The 15,948-nt window shown below is 34.2% G+C and overlaps 1 protein-coding gene across 8 annotated transcripts in view; it reads left to right on the top strand.

Moving 5' to 3' along the window:
- TXNDC16 (thioredoxin domain containing 16) overlaps positions 1–15,948 on the top strand; it is a 128,038-nt gene that overhangs the window by 44,350 nt on the left and 67,740 nt on the right. For all 8 annotated transcript variants that reach the window (XM_074290547.1, XM_074290548.1, XM_074290545.1 and 5 more), the window contains 2 exons: positions 7,156–7,246; positions 10,830–10,986. In XM_074290547.1, the coding sequence (XP_074146648.1) occupies positions 7,156–7,246; positions 10,830–10,986 (248 nt within the window). The remainder of the gene's footprint in view (positions 1–7,155; positions 7,247–10,829; positions 10,987–15,948) is intronic.

Below are 15,948 nucleotides of genomic sequence, written 5' to 3'. Positions count from 1 at the left end.
CTGGCCACCACAAAGAGGGCTGCCACAAACATTCTTGCACATACAGAGGACTCAATATTTTAATCATCCTAGTGTGGGGGCTTTAGAAAGCAACAGTACGTTTTGTCACCCCAACTTGGGGGCTCTAGAAAGCAGGACACAACATGCTTTGATCTGTATTCTCTGGGGATTGGCAAACATTTTTAATCACAAGTCCTTCAGAATTGTTTTGGATCATTGTATTGATAAAAATAGCTGTCATCTACAATTTTTTTTTTTTCTCTGAGGCTTGGGTTAAGTGACTTGCCCAGGGTCACACAGATAAGAAGTGTTAAGTGTCTGAGACCAGATTTGAACTCCTGAATTCAGGGCTGGTGCTCTATCCACTTCGCCACCTAGCTGCCCCCTGTCATCTACAATTCATCATTATGGTGTACAATGTTCTATTGGTTTTACTCATTTTGCTTTTTATCAGTTTTTTCCAGGTTTTTCTGAGAGCATCTAGCTCATTATTTCTTATATCACAATAGCCTTCCAATGCTATTACAATCATGTACCACAGATTGTCCAGCCATTCCTTGATGGGCATCTTTTTTTTTTTTTTTTTTTTTTTTTTTTCTTTTTTGCTGCCAGAATTGCTCTACAGAATTGTTGTCAGTTATTGTCTCTATTTTCCCACTTCCCATCTACTTGTCATTCTTCTTTTCTCTATTAGTCAATCTAATAGCTGTGGAATTCTCTAATTACTATTAATTAATACCATTTCTCTAATTAATAGTGATTTAGAACATTTTTTAATATGACTCTCTCTCTTTATATATATATATATACATATAGTTTTGATTACTTCATCTGAAAACTGACTGTTCATATCTTTTGACCCTTTTAATTTTGATCATTTGGAAAATGACTCTTATTTTTATAAATTTAACTCATTTTTCTATATAATTGAGAGAAGAGGTCTTTTTCAGAGAAATTTGCTTCAAAATTTTTTCATGGTTATGATTGCTAATTGCTATCCTATTCTTTCATTTATTCTATTTTCTCTTTCCTCTCACCCTGTTATTCCTCAAAAGTGTTTTGGTTCTGATTACCATCTTTTCTTCTTTGAGCACCTTCTCCCCTTCTCCTTCTTCCCTTCCTATTTTCCTGTAGGGAAAGATTGATTTCTATGTCTAATTGAGCATGTATATTATTCCCTCTTTGAGCCAATTCTGATGAGAATAAGGTTCAAGCATTTCCCACCATCTTCCCCATCTTCCCCTCTACTGTAAAAGTATTGTCTTGCCTCTTTTATGTAAGGTAATTTATCCTATTCTACACCTTCCTTTCCTCATTTCCTAGTATATTCTGCTTTCTTACCCCTACATCTTATTTTTTTTTTGATAGCATCCTATCATTTTCAACTCAAACTTGTGTTCTCTGTTTAATTATACTCCTGATTGCCATAATAATAATAATAATGAAAAAATTCTTATGAAGTACACATATCTTTCTTCCCATTTAGGAATATAAACAGTTTAACTTTAAGTCCCTTATGATTACCCTTTCCTGTTTACCTTTTTATGCTTCTCTTGGATCTTGTCAGTCAGATTTTCTATTTAGCTCTGGTCTTTTCATCAGAAATATGTTAAAGTCTTCTTTTTCATTGATGCTTATTATTTCCCTTTGAAGGATTAAACTTGGTTTTTTTGGGTAAGTATTCTTGGTTGTAATCCTAAACTCCTTTGCCCTTTGTAATATCATATTCTAAGTGCCCTGATACATTAATGCAGAAGCTTCTAAATCTTGTTTTATCTTGGCTTTGGTTTCATGATATTTGAATTGTTTATTTCTGACTGCTTGCAAGATTTTGCAGTATTCTCTCCTTGACCCAGGAGCTCTGGAATTTGGCTATAATATTAATGGGAGTTTTCATTTTGGATTCTCTCTCAGGAGGTGATATATGGATTCTTTCCATTTATTATTAACTACTAGTCCTGTGGAGATATGGCTAATCATTGAACATCTGATCACAGTTCTTAATTCTTTCAGATTCTGTTCAGATTTCTTTCTTTTACATTGTTGTAGAAATTTTTCTCCAGGTTCTATTTACTTCACTTTACATTAATTCATACAAGTCTTGTTTAGGTTTTTCTGAATTCATCCCTCTCATATTTCTCTTTTTCATAAGCTATTATATTCATAGACTTTTATTTGTTCATCTCTCCAGTTATTAGTTTTCTCTTTGTTCTTTGCTATACCAAAGGGAGCCACTATAATTATTTTTGTGTACTTGGGCCCTTTTTTTCTTTCTTTGATCTTTTTGGATTATGGGCATTGTGATGGGATTATTTCTGGGTAAGAGAGGTGAGTTTCTGTGTCAGGCTCATAGAACTAGAAAGAACCTATCAGGCTTATGAATCTAGAAGTGGTAGGAGCCCTTGGTTTGAATTTAACTCTCATAAACAGGATATCAGGATCATGTCATATCAAAGATCATGGCACTTCCTGTGGAGCCACTAATCCCCATCATGAGTCAAGGAGAATTGTTCTGTACTGCCATCAATTTAGTTTTCCTTGGTCTATCCTTCATGATTTCCTTCTCTGAGAGCTCTCTGGGAGGGTGAAGGGGAATACAAAATCTTTGGCTCAGGAGGGGTCTTTAAGGGATCACCTCCCTTATTCTGTGGGAATTGGTTGGGTAAACACTTCTTTTGAAAACTCCTTCTTATTGCCAGGTAAGAAACCCTTTCCAACAAAGCCATCCCCTGGTCTTCCAAGGAGAAGGCCTCCTGGGGAAGAGTGGTACAGTCATCTCTCGTTACTTGTAGTCAGTTCTAGATTATAGTAAGCACTGGGCTACAGTAGTTCCAGTTTTTGTCATTGCACATACCCATTCTCCTGTCATTAGGATTCTAAGAGTTGCTTCACTTCATTACAGACCACTGAATTGAGAACAGTAATTGCAGAGACAAATTTCCTAACATCCCAAAGTGCACACAATGTTGTAAAAGTGATTCATTTTCCTATATATGTTGAACCAAATAATAACCAAATTTTCTTTTAATTCTGAAATTCTGTGCTTCTTTTGCCTCTTAAGTTCCGTGCTTTTTATACCATAATACCTTTTATTGTGGGGCAACTAGGTAGGGTATAGTGGTGCCTGGAGTCAGGAAGACCTAAGTTCACATTTGGCCTTAGAGATGTAATAGCTGTGGAACCAGCCACTTAATTCTGTTTGCTTCAGTTTCTTCATTTGTATAATATATTGGAGAAGGAAATGGCAAATGACTCTATCCCAGAAATCCAATCCAAATATCCAAATGGGGTTATGAATTGTCAGACGACTAAAATGAGTAAACAACAAAATCCCTTCATTGTCCAATTTGGTCCATTATCCAGACTAGTTTCTCTTATCAAATAATAGTTAACATTTTATCAATAATTTGAAAATTATAATATAATATAATAAATTATATTTATTTGCTAATAAAATTTGAGATGACATAAGTATGGGAAACATAGCAGACTGAATTTCAATCAAGAACCAAAAAAAGACTTCATTACTCTATAACAATGATCTCTACATGTAATAAGAGATATGTCCAAGGTCCTGTGTTTTGCTTAAAAAATTTAACTGCATAACTGCAGTTCTGGGGAGACATGCTTAGAAAATGGTCCCTGTGGAAAAAAATCTTAAGGTTTTAGTAAATTTGCAAACTGAGCATGATTTAGTAGTGAATGTCAGTTTAAAAAAAAGCCCTCACCTTTTTCAGCTGTTTTAAGAGAGAACTACTGTTCAAAATGAGAAAATTATAGTAATCCTATAATCCTATCAAACCACATTTTAAACATTTTCTTGTCTTTTTGGAAGAACTTTGGCAAACTTACTTGATTTTTATAGCCTGAGGATCATTGAACAAATTTGTGTCTGTTTCAGTCTATGAAAGAATATTTTATAATTAAGATATACATGGGAGGGAAAAAGAACAATTTACACAACAACTTTGTAAAGAGAAACAACTTTGAAAGACTTAAAAACTCTGATTTTTAATGACCAGTTACAATTCCAGAGGATTTATGATGAAACATATCATTCACTTTCCAATAAAGAGGTGATAAACTCAGAGTGCAAATTGAAACATTATTTTTGCATATGTCTTTTGTGGAAATTTGTTTTGCTTATACGTGTTTATTATAGGTGTTTTGTTTTTCTTGCTTTCTCATTGAGGGTAGAAAGAAGGTAAGAGGGAGAGAGAAAATGGATCTTGCTGGAAAAAATGTTTAAAAGATAAATGAGATTTACATTGTTAGTGAACTATCTTAATGGTTGCATTTTTATTTTCTAAGTCAATTTTAAAAATTAATCAGTGAATTAACAAGCATTTTATAAGTTTCCTTTGTGTCAAGCACTGTGTTAAGCTCCAGATTTAGAAAGAAGTGAAAATAATCCCTGTCCTCAAGGAATTTACATTTTAACTGGAGAGATGATATGTGTGTAACATACTAGAGATGGTAGTTACTAGGAAGTAGCTTGATTTCCTATCTATTGTGATGAGATGAAACTTATAAGTCTGTAGGAAGCAGTTTTCAAAAAGAGCAGTAATTATTCTACCCTTTAACCCACAAATATAGACAAAAATTCCATACAGGTATAATTATTCTGGCCAGTGAGCCAAGACATAATGAGTGGATTGTAGTGCAGGGCATTTCTTGATACTTTTTACAAGATGTATTTTCTTTTTCTCCTTTAATTAGATCTTTTTGTTTCATTGGTTTTGCTTTGTCTGAGATCAAGATTTTTATCCCTGCTTTTTTTTTTTTTTTTTTACTTCAGCTGAGGCATAATATATTCTGCTCCAATCCCTTATCTTTATTCTGTGTGTGTCCCTCTGCTTCACATGTGTTTCTTCTAAACAACATATTGTAAGATTCTAGCTTTTGATCTACTCTACTTATCCACTTCCATTTTATGGGAGAGTTCATCCCATTCACATTCACAATTATGATTACTAATTGTGTATTTCCCTCTGTCCTGTTTTTACTCTTGTTTGTCCTTCCTATCCTTTTACTTTTTCCCTCCTTACCAGTGTTTTGTTTCTGTCTCCTACTTCCCTGATGTCCTCTTCCCTCTATTAGTCCCTCCTCCACCCTTACTCAATCTCCTCCATTCCTACTTCCCTGTTGAATAAGATAGATTTCCATGTTCAAATGATTGTATATATTATTCCATGTTTCAACCAATTATCATGAGAATAAAGTGCAAGTAATGCTTATTGCCCATCCTTCCAATTTCTCCTCCACTGTCATATCTCTTTAGCACTTCTTCATGTAAAATAATTTACCCCATTCTGCCTCTCCCTTCCTTCTCCACCTAGTCTAAACTTCTTTCTTATTGTTTAATTTTTTTTTTTAATTGTATGTTTGTTTTTGGAGAGGTAATTGGTTTAAGTGACTTGCCTAGGGTCACACAGCTAGGTAGTGTTAAGTGGCTGGATTTGAACTTGGGTCCTCCTGACTACAGGGCCAGTGCTATATCCACTGTGCCATCTAGCTGTCTCTCCCCGTATTTTTTAATATCATGCTCTCAAATTCATCTTATACCCATATTCTTTGTTTGTGTATATTCTTTCTACCTGCACTATTAAGTAGTATAGTTCTTAAGAATTACAAATGTCATCTTCCCATGTAGGAATATAAACAGTTTAGCTCTATTGAATCCCTTATGTTTTCTTTTTCCTTTGCTTCTCTTGAATCTTGATATTGCAGATCAGATTTTTTGTTGTTGTTCAATTCTGGTCTTTTCCTTTTGAAAGGTTGAAGTCCTTCTATTTCATTGAATGACCATTTTTTCCTTGAAGTATTTATGCTCAGTTTTGTTAAGTAGGTGATTCTTAGTTGTAGTCCTACTTCCTTTGCCTTTCTTAATATTATGTTCTATGACCTCCAGTATTGTAATGTTGCAGCTGCTAAACCCAATTGCAGCTCTTCCATATTTGAATTGTTTCTTTCAGGCTTCTTGTAGTATTTTTTCCTTGACCTCATAATTCTGAAATAAGCCTAAAACATTTCTTGGAGTTTTATTTTAGAATCTCTTTCTTAAGGTGATCAGTGGGTTCTTTCAATGCCTATTTTTGTCCTCTGATTCCAGGCTATTGGGGCAGTTTTCCTTGATAATTTCTTGAAGATGCTGTTCAGGTCTTCATTTTAATTATGGTTGTCTTGTAGTCCAGTGATTCTGACATTATCTCTCCTGGATCTGGATCAGTTGTTTTTCCACTGAGGTGTTTTACATTTATTTTTTCATTCTTTTGATTTTGTTTAATTCCTGCTCACATTTTAATTTTTTTTTAATAATAGTTTTTTTTTTTATTTTCAAAATAAATTACTCAACTTAAATTATTTAAATTACATTACTCAACTTTTCTGGCCTTTTTCCTTATTTTAAACTTTTCACTCTGTTCCTGGGATGTAATGGGCCCTGTCCCAAGCTTCTTGCGTCAGACTGTAGGCTCTGCCTGTTTGCTTGGTGCTGTAATTGATGTTGCCCTGAAGCCTATGGGAAACCTTCTTTACTAATGATGCATTGAATGGGAGGGGTAGGAAATGATAGGGGCTGCTGGAGGTCATAAGTATTTACCAGGTGCTGAACTGAGGTGTCCTTGGCTGGTGGTTTGAGGTGGTTGTTGACTCTGCTAGATTATGTGGAAAATCCCAGATGTCTTCCTGTTTGTAAAGGGCTATGTAGAAGCACTTGGCAGATATGTGGCTGGACACTGTCTGCTCTGGGCTATGCTGAAGCATGTGGCAATTTTTAAAGCTGTTGTATACCCCTAGCTATGTGGGAGATCCTGGTGTTGCGGTTTGCCTATTCCATCCCACTGGGGTTCAGGAACTCATGCTGGTTTTCTGAGGCAGGACTTGATGCTGCCTTGCTGGCTTGTCCTGGACTATGTTAGCTTTTTACACAAGTGAGACACATCTTTCTTGGTGGCTTTTCAAGTTTCTTTCAAAGATTTCTTTCCAAAGGTTCTTTCACCTTGTCTTTTTGCTAGTCCTGCTATTCCAGGATTTTGGGGGTACTGTTTTATGGTTGTTTGGAGGTGAATGTGGGAGAGTTACAGTGATTTCCTGCTTACTCTTTTTTCTTATTTGAATATTTAAACTCATTTTCCTTTCTCTCATCCTTTTTAGAACATAGAGCAGTAATGGAAACTGCTTTTGTACATGGTACTGCATATCAATTTGTATTAACTACAGAAACTGCCCTTTTGGAAGGAATTGGGTATGTATTTGAGGTATCTGTCCAAAATGTTTAGCATTTATTCACTTATTTTAAAACAATTTTGGTGTTTTTAATTTAAATTAATTTAAAACAAATATTTTAAAGGCAACCTAAGTTTCTTCTTTTAAGAGAAATGTATGAAAGAAATTTGAAATCTTTTTTTCTTTAGAATATTGGTTAACTATTAATTTAACAATTAAACACCATAATGATTATAACAAATAAAATTTCTCCTTTCTCAATAGAGAAAGTATTTTTGATAAGACGGTGTTCAAGACAATAATTTAAGCATCTAATTAAAGCTTGTTGAAATATTTTATCTGAATTACCTACTAGGTATACCAGAAACTAACCAATTACCTATGATCACCCAGAAAATCATTGAACAGTTGTTAAACTACTATTTATTTTCTAGTCTAGCTTATAGTTATTTTGCTGGCAAGAAAAGTAGTGTATAAAATAAAATCACTTTACATTCACGTGTAATGGCCTGGTTAGCTTTCTGGAGGTCTTGGGACCAGTCTTGGTCTCAGCAGAATAATCACCACAAGAATGGCCAGGAATAAAATCCAAAGTCTTTATTATCTCTTTCACAGTCTGTCTCCTTCTCCTGGGGCCCGGCTAGCTTTCTGGGGGACCTTCAGATGTGCCTTAGTCTTCTTAGTGGAGGAATGCAGGAGGCAGGAGAGCCATCAGAGTCTGGTCAAGTCTTCTCTGTCTCTGCCTGAGTTTGTCCCCAGTTTATATACTCTATTACAATTATATCATTACTGTATACTGAGTATAAACCAGTCATTATATCACTAGGGAACCATTATTTGTTGTAAGATTAAATCAATCATACTGAACTAGAGAACTATTAATCACCATGCTAAACTTGGTAATCATTGTCTTATCAATTCCACTGAGTTAACACTTTGTTATAGGATTAAATCAGTCATATTGAGCCTTAAGTATATTTTTCCAGAGTTCTGGCCCATTACATTCACGTAGCAAATTATAGTTTGCAGAGCGATTTTCTTGCAATATCCTATGTTGATAGTAAAAGCATTATTGTTTTATCAATGTGAAATTGAAGTGTACAGAGGCTGTGTGACTTTGAAAATAATATGACTCTGGGGGCAGCTAGTTGGTGCAATGGATAGAGCATCACCCTGAAGTCAGGAGGACCTGAGTTCAAATGTGGCCTCAGACACTTGACACTTCTTGGCTATGTGACTCTGGGCAAGTCACTTAACCCCAATTGCCTGAGCAAAAAAAAAAAAGAATGAAAGAAAATAATATGGTTCTTAAGTATTAACCTAGACGTTCTGATTACAAATCCAATTTTTTTTTTTTCATTTACCACAACTTGGGACCTTTTAATTCTTCTCTTTTTGAAAATGAATTTGACTTAGATTTCAGTTTTTTGATAGACACTATCAGAAAGGAAACAATTCCTATAGACTTTTGACTATGGGAGGATAGAAAGAATGGGATAAGGAAATACCATAAACATGAGGCTGATATAGATGGGTATAAGGGAACAGAAAATAGTGGTCAGAAAAGGAAACTTTAATCTGGGTAGTCTATCAAAATTAGAAAAGGATCTCAAAATTTGAAAAAAAATGCAAAAAAAATTAGGGAGTTTAATGGGCGTTGGGGAGGTAGGGCAGGGGAAAACCAGCCGAGGACCGTGTACTAAGTAAAAATCAATCTTCCTGGAACTAGGGTTAGTCTCCTCATTTTGGAGAGAGGAGAGCTTGGGGTGAAATTAAAAAATTAGAAACATAAAACATACTGGAAAAAATATAAATTAATATAACAGTAGTAGTTGCAATATGGAACAGTTAAAGAAAAGTTAATAAGTGACAGGAGAAAGACAGGCAAAGTGATACTAAGAGCAGGATGGGTACAGGGAGAGAACCAGTTAGAGGAATAAGAAGAGAACCAGCTAGAGGAAGAGAGAAATAAAGGTCAGCATTTCTTATTTATCTAATCCCTATTCTCTAATCCCCTTCCCATTTCCCCCCACTGTGTCTCTTCCCATTGTCCCTCTCTGTCTCCCTCAGTCTGTCCTGAGGCTTAGTGCAAATGTCTATTAAATACTATAATAGTAGATTATTGTAGAGGATCATAAAGCTCTCTAAGCAATTAACTTTTTGATAGAAAAACATTCATTGAAATAAAACTATTTTTGAGCTATTTTGTTTTTATATTCAAGTGAACTGTTAAACATAAAATGAAACAATAGTAGTTATCAAAAAGTCTAAGGACATAATTTATTAATTATGACTAGGAAATAATAAAAATGAGAGGTCAGTGACACACTCTCTCTCTCTCTCTCTTTTTTTTTTTCCCTAGAGGCTGGTGTTAAGTGACTTGCCCAGGGTCACACAGCTAGGAAGTGTTAAGTGTCTGATACCAGATTTGAACTCCAGTCCTCCTGAATTCAAGGCTGGTGCTCTATCCGCTGCGCCACCTAGCTGCCCTGGTCAGTGACACTCTTAAAAGCCAAAGAGAAATCTTGGAGGTTGCCAAGATTTCAATATCCTTGAAAGAATGAGTGTTCCCAATAGGCAGAAATGAACTCTAGGGAGAGATGGATTTATTCTAATTAGGTGTTGGAGGCTCTTCTCACCCCTGCCTGAGGAATTTCTAGACAAAAATCTGTTCTTTACCCACTATTACCTGAGTAATCAGTAGGTTATGGTAAAAATTACATCTTTAATCAGGGCTGTTTTCTCAATTGGGTGGGGTCCTCCCCAAGATAGCATTCTGTTCATCGAGGTGCTGCCTTGAGGTAATAACCAAATGAGGAAATAGGTGAAGGAGGAAAAAGTCCTGGATTTCCCCTTGTTAGTATTTGGTAATTTAATAATTATTTCTTTCATGGTTGCTAAATTCTATCACATTTAGACACACATCTCCATATAATATCATAATGTTTTCATTGTTTTAGATTTTTTAAAGTTTAAAGTTTAAAATTAGAAAGTTTAGGGGGCAGCTGGGTGGCGCAGTGGATAGAGCACCAGCCTTGAATTCTGGAGGACTGGAGTTCAAATCTGGTCTCAGACTTAACACTTCCTAGCTATGTGACCCTGGGCAAGTCACTTAACCCCAGCCTCAGAAAAAATAAATAAATAAAAAATAATAAAATTAGAAAGTTTATTTATACTTTATTGCATGTTTTTGTTTAGTATTTCTCTATGAAAATACTACTGTATGCTTCAAAATAACGTAACTAGAAAGTGATACTTCATTAAAATAAATATCTCTTTTTCCATTGCTAGAATTAGAAATTTTTGAAAGAACTCATTTGGAAATTGGTAGAGAAAATTAATATTGGTTAGAAAATCTTCAAAATGTTAGTTAAAGTTGTTTTTTTCTCTGGTAAAGAATAGTATAACACACACATAAAAATGTTACTTTTATGTTTATATAGAAGTTTTTGTCTTTTTAACAAAATCTATTGTGATTATGGAAGACATGGAGCCAGAAAAGTACCCTACCTTACTATTGAAATTATGGCTCCTTCACACATACATATACATACAAGTATATTAAATGTTAGTAAATATGTTTATCTCTTTTTCACTATTAGGGCTGCAAATTCTGATATGTTATCTGGAAGTTTTTTCTTCTTTCATTGTAAACTTGTCTTAGACTTGACTCAGAAGTGCCAAAAAACTCTATTAGAACAGCCATTGACTGTATTAAACATTCATCGATTTCTCAAACTGATGGATGCACCTTTGTTGGTATGTATTAATGATAAATCACAAGTATGAATTCAGAATATTTTTATTTCATGGATATGAGTCTAATCTAGATGAGTTTCTTTTCCAAAGTTATTACTAGGCACATTTCTTTTATTTATGTTAGGATAAACTTTTAAAGTGGAGTAACCAATACTACCTCTCAAGAAATGTAGTTATGATACTTTGGAAGATAATACTGAACTCTGTATATTTTTTAACATAAATAGAATATATGATTATTTACTTGGAATATATCTAGATAAATACAAAGTAATTTCAAGGAGAAAGTGTTAAAAATTGGCAGGGGATTAGAAGAGCCGTTGTTAACAAAAGACCCTTAGGCCCATAAAGGAACCTGAAATGAAGCAAATCACCAATTAAATGCTGATCATCAATTAAAAGCATTTATTGCCTGAGAAAAAGACTTGTAAGGGAGAGAAGATTTTAGTGGGAAGCAAGGAGGGAGAGAATTCTTAGTTGTTTAAGGGGAGCAGAAAAAGGGTGAGATTTTATAGTTTCCAGAAGACTCTGTGCAGGAGCAGAGGTTAAGGGAGAGGATACTTTAGACACTGTAATCTGGGCAGCAGGATATTAGAAAGTTCTGAGCAAGATCTTCAATCTGCAGCTTCCGCTCAATCTTGTTCTTGAGCTCATCAAGCCTGGTTCTATGGTTTCTGACAGTTATATACTGCCAAATTTGGCTAGAGTTCACAAAGGATCACCAGATTGTCAAGCAGTTCTGAGCCTTAGAAATCCTTCTAATTGGCTGGTTATTGTGCAACTATATTATCCTGCTACTTTTTGAAGAAGGGAAGTTCTAACTACAGTATAGTCATTACAGAGCCTCTATTAACAGTGTCTAGAAAGACCTCATGTAGGAAGTAGCATCTGAAGTGGGCTTTAGAAATAAAGGTAGGGATTTTAAAGGTAAAGTTAGGGAGAATGCATTCTAGACCACCTGTGTAGTGATCCAGAGACAGGAGATGTTATATCTTTCACAGTGTATGACAGAGCTATCCAGTCAGGTTAGAGTAGAGAGTACATGAAAAGGAAAGTAATAGGAAATAAGTCTGGAAAGGTAAGTGGAAGCTATTATATTGTTGAGGGCTTTACATTTTAGACTGATAATTTTGTATTTTTTTTCTAAAAGCAATAAGAATCCACGAAATTTGTGGTAGTGAAATGATCAGATTAATATTTTTGTAATATTAAATTAGCACCTGTATGGAGAATGGGATACAGAAACACTGGTTGCTTAATGGAGGGATTATAGAATTCTTTGTACCACACTTTACTTATAAACCTTAAGGAGCCTCTTGAAACACCCCAAGTGATGGCTTTCTGCAGTTCTTTTCTGAAGACCTAAAAGATTACTGTAATGAATTAAATTATAGGTGTCCTAAATAGTATTATATGGAGTTAAGAGAAATTTATCACTTAGAGTATTGCAGGAGTTCACTGGGTTAAACTTTAGTGGTGGTTCATGAGAGGTCACTCTGAAATAGGGTTTTACTATCTGTATTGGAATTTAGACCTCAAGTATAACATTAATCCCATAGATTTGGGGAAGACCATGTTCACAAAAGCAAGACACAGTTAATTTAATGCTTATTTAGAATTTATTTTTGTATGATGTATAAAGAGAAGCCATCATTCATCTTTTCAGGATATTAGTTTAGTTGTTAGCATGTTTTCTGAGGTATGTCATATTTTGCCATTTAGCATTTTTGTAAAAAATTAGATGATAGCATAGAAGGTTGTTTCCTAACAGTTGACATAAAACTGCAGAGACATCTAAGGACTTACAGAATTAGAGTCCTAAAAAAATTTCAGCAGGATGGAAAATGGGTTAAATCTATCAAAATGAAATTTAATGGGGATAAACATATTTTAGAAGTTATTCTATTCTATTATTCTAATTTATTTTCTTAAAATGGTTAAAATAGCAAATAACAAGGACTATATAGTAATACACACACCCACACACACAGAGCTTTTTTTTTTTTTTTTTTAAATAGTGCTTTTAAGGGGCAGCTAGGTGGCACATTAGATAGAGCATTGGCCCTGAAGTTAGGAAGACCTGAATTCAAATCTGACCTCAAACACTTAACACTTCCTAGCTGTGTAATCCTGGGCAAGTCACTTAATCCTAATTGCCTCAGCAAAAAAATAAAAATAAATAATAAATAGTAATGCTTTTTGGCTCAAGCCAAAAGTATGGTATAGTTATGCATGCAAAGAGAGAGAGAGTCAAAGAGAAAGAGAGATTAGTAGTGTATAAAAAAAGGAGGTCATAATCCCATTGTCATCCATGTGGATTAGGCTACATGTAGAATACTATGTTCATTTCTGAATGCTTCATTTTAAAAGGAATGTTAAGTAACTATAATATCACCAGGATGGTGAGGAATCTTAAAACAATGTTGTCAGAAGAGTATTTCAAGGAATTTTTTATTGTTGCCTAGAATAAAGGACTTGTGAAACTTGATAAATGTCTTCAAATACTTAAAAGATTGTGGAAAAGGAAACATATCTTCTGTATTTGAGTTTGGAATTGGGACATCTGAGGATGGTGCTAGGACACAATAAGTTACAGAGAGGCTGATTTTTAAATTTAAAAAAAAAAATTCCTGACAATCAAAGCTTTCATACATAAACAGAAGGAATGAGCTGTTTCATGAGAGAGAAAATTCTCTGCCATTGTAACTGTTCCAATAGAGGCTCAATTATCATATTAGAATTGTTATAAATAGGATTCCATTAAAGAAGTTGGGCTAAAATGGAAACTGTTCTAGATACTTTTAATGAGGCCCCTCCCAGATTTTACATTCTGTGATTCCAAATCTTGCAATGAAAATGTGGTGAATGTATGCAGTCTGTTGAATAAATGAGAATTTACTTTTAGGAAGATTAAAAAAATAAAGGCATGTATAACTGAAAAGGAGGTATAATGGTTAGATAACAATATAACAACAAAATAAGAAATGGGCGTCTTGAGAGTTCTACTGATATATTATCTAAGTATACTAGACCCTTATCACAGCAAGGAAATTTTTTTATTACTTCTCAAATTTATGATTTACACAGAAGGTTTTCCCTTCCTATCTCAAGGTTCTTACATTTCCCTTTCTCTTTACTCTTTTAAATGAGGACTTCATCGTTTACCTGAATGAGAAAATCAAGGCCATTTGTTATAAGTTTGTTCTCCTACCCCCTTTTTAAAAATCCCTAAACAACTTGACATCATCACCTGTTTTCTCTTCTCCCAATTTTTGATATTTGTTCTTTTTCTTGCTAAGACCAGGCCTGCTATGATCCCATTTGATCCCATATCCTATCTTCTCAAACAAGTTGCCTCCTTACTCTCTCTAATTTAATGACTTTATCATCTCATTAATTTAATTTTTTGCCTTACACAAATAACTAATGGATCTAGACCCAGTTGACGCCCATATCATCATCAAATTGTATGGAATGGTTTCAAACTCAGCATGTTCAAAATTGAATTTATCTTTTCCCCAAACACTTCCCTTTTCCAAACTTGGTCTATTTCTGTTCAAGGCACCACCTTCCTCCCATTCTACCAAATGTACAAGTTTGATATAATCCTCAACTCACTTTCTTTACCTCATATATCCAGTTAATTGTCAGATTTTGCCATTCCTGTCTCTTCAAATCTTTTACATCCAACATCTTATCTTCTCTCTACTTAACACAGCTACCATTTTAGGTTAGGTCCTCATCTATTCTTGACTATCTTGTTGCAATGGCCTTTTAATGATTTTTCTGCCTCAAATCTCTCTCCTCTTCAGTTTATCTTTCAAATAGCTGTTTATCTTTTCAAATAATTTACCTTAAGCACAGATCTGATCATATTCCTTACTCAAATAAACTCTAGTGATACCTAATTGCCTCTAGGATGAAATATAAATGTTTGTATCTGTAGCTTTTAAATTCCTTTATTACCTACTTTCAACTGGATTGTGTAATTCTCTCATTGTAATGCAGTCACATTGATTGTCTCTGTTCCTCACATGTAATATTCCATTTCCCATCACCATGGCTTTATACTATCTCCTAGGACTAGAATTTATTCTCTCCTTGTCTCTCCTTCATAGAATCTTTTCCCTTCCTTCCTCCTTTCAAGATGCATGTTAAGCATCACTTTCTGTCAAGCAATCAATAAGTCAAATGTTTATCATGTACCTAAGATTTTCTGGTTACTATACTAAGCACTAGTGGTAAATTTGCATAGACTAAAATGATTCCTATGCACAAAGAGCTTACATTTTAGTGGGAAAGACAAATACATATAAAACATAGGTAGATAAATTTTAAAAATTAATAAATAAAAAAATTATCTATACTTTCTATATGTATATACATATATAGATAGATAGATAGTTTTTAAATATAAGGTAGTTTGGAAAGGAGGATATTATATGGAATGCATACTACATAAGCTTCAGCCTTTCCTGATTCCCCAAAATGATAGTTCTCTCCTTTCTTAACTACCTTATATTTATACTTTTTATGTTTGCTGTATAATTTTACATACATATACATGTACACATACACTCTCATACACTCACTCCCTGTTATAACATAAACTCCTGAGAGTAGGAAGTTTTTTAAAATCTTTGTAGGGCTAACTCTTATAATTCCTAGCAAGTATTAAGCATTTATTAGAGTGTACTTGTTGATTGTTCATTGTTTCTCTATAATGCCTTTAAGCATATGACTGTCTAGTGTTTTTACTCACTCTCCTTGACTCACTGGTCTAGGAGGGGGAGTTGGAATATTACTTCTCCAAACTTGCCATCTCTCATTTAAAGCTCACTCAATCTATATTCACCACCCATTTTTCTGGTGACCAAAATTTTGGTAGCCATTGTCTGCTGACTTCCAGGATATTCTTTTTCTGTTTGTTATGAATTTAATGCCTAGCTCAGTCTTAATCTC

This window comes from Sminthopsis crassicaudata, chromosome 2 (genome assembly GCF_048593235.1).
Source record: "Sminthopsis crassicaudata isolate SCR6 chromosome 2, ASM4859323v1, whole genome shotgun sequence".
In the NCBI taxonomy this organism is placed as follows: domain Eukaryota; kingdom Metazoa; phylum Chordata; class Mammalia; order Dasyuromorphia; family Dasyuridae; genus Sminthopsis; species Sminthopsis crassicaudata.
This window is presented reverse-complemented; position numbering and strand designations above follow the sequence as displayed.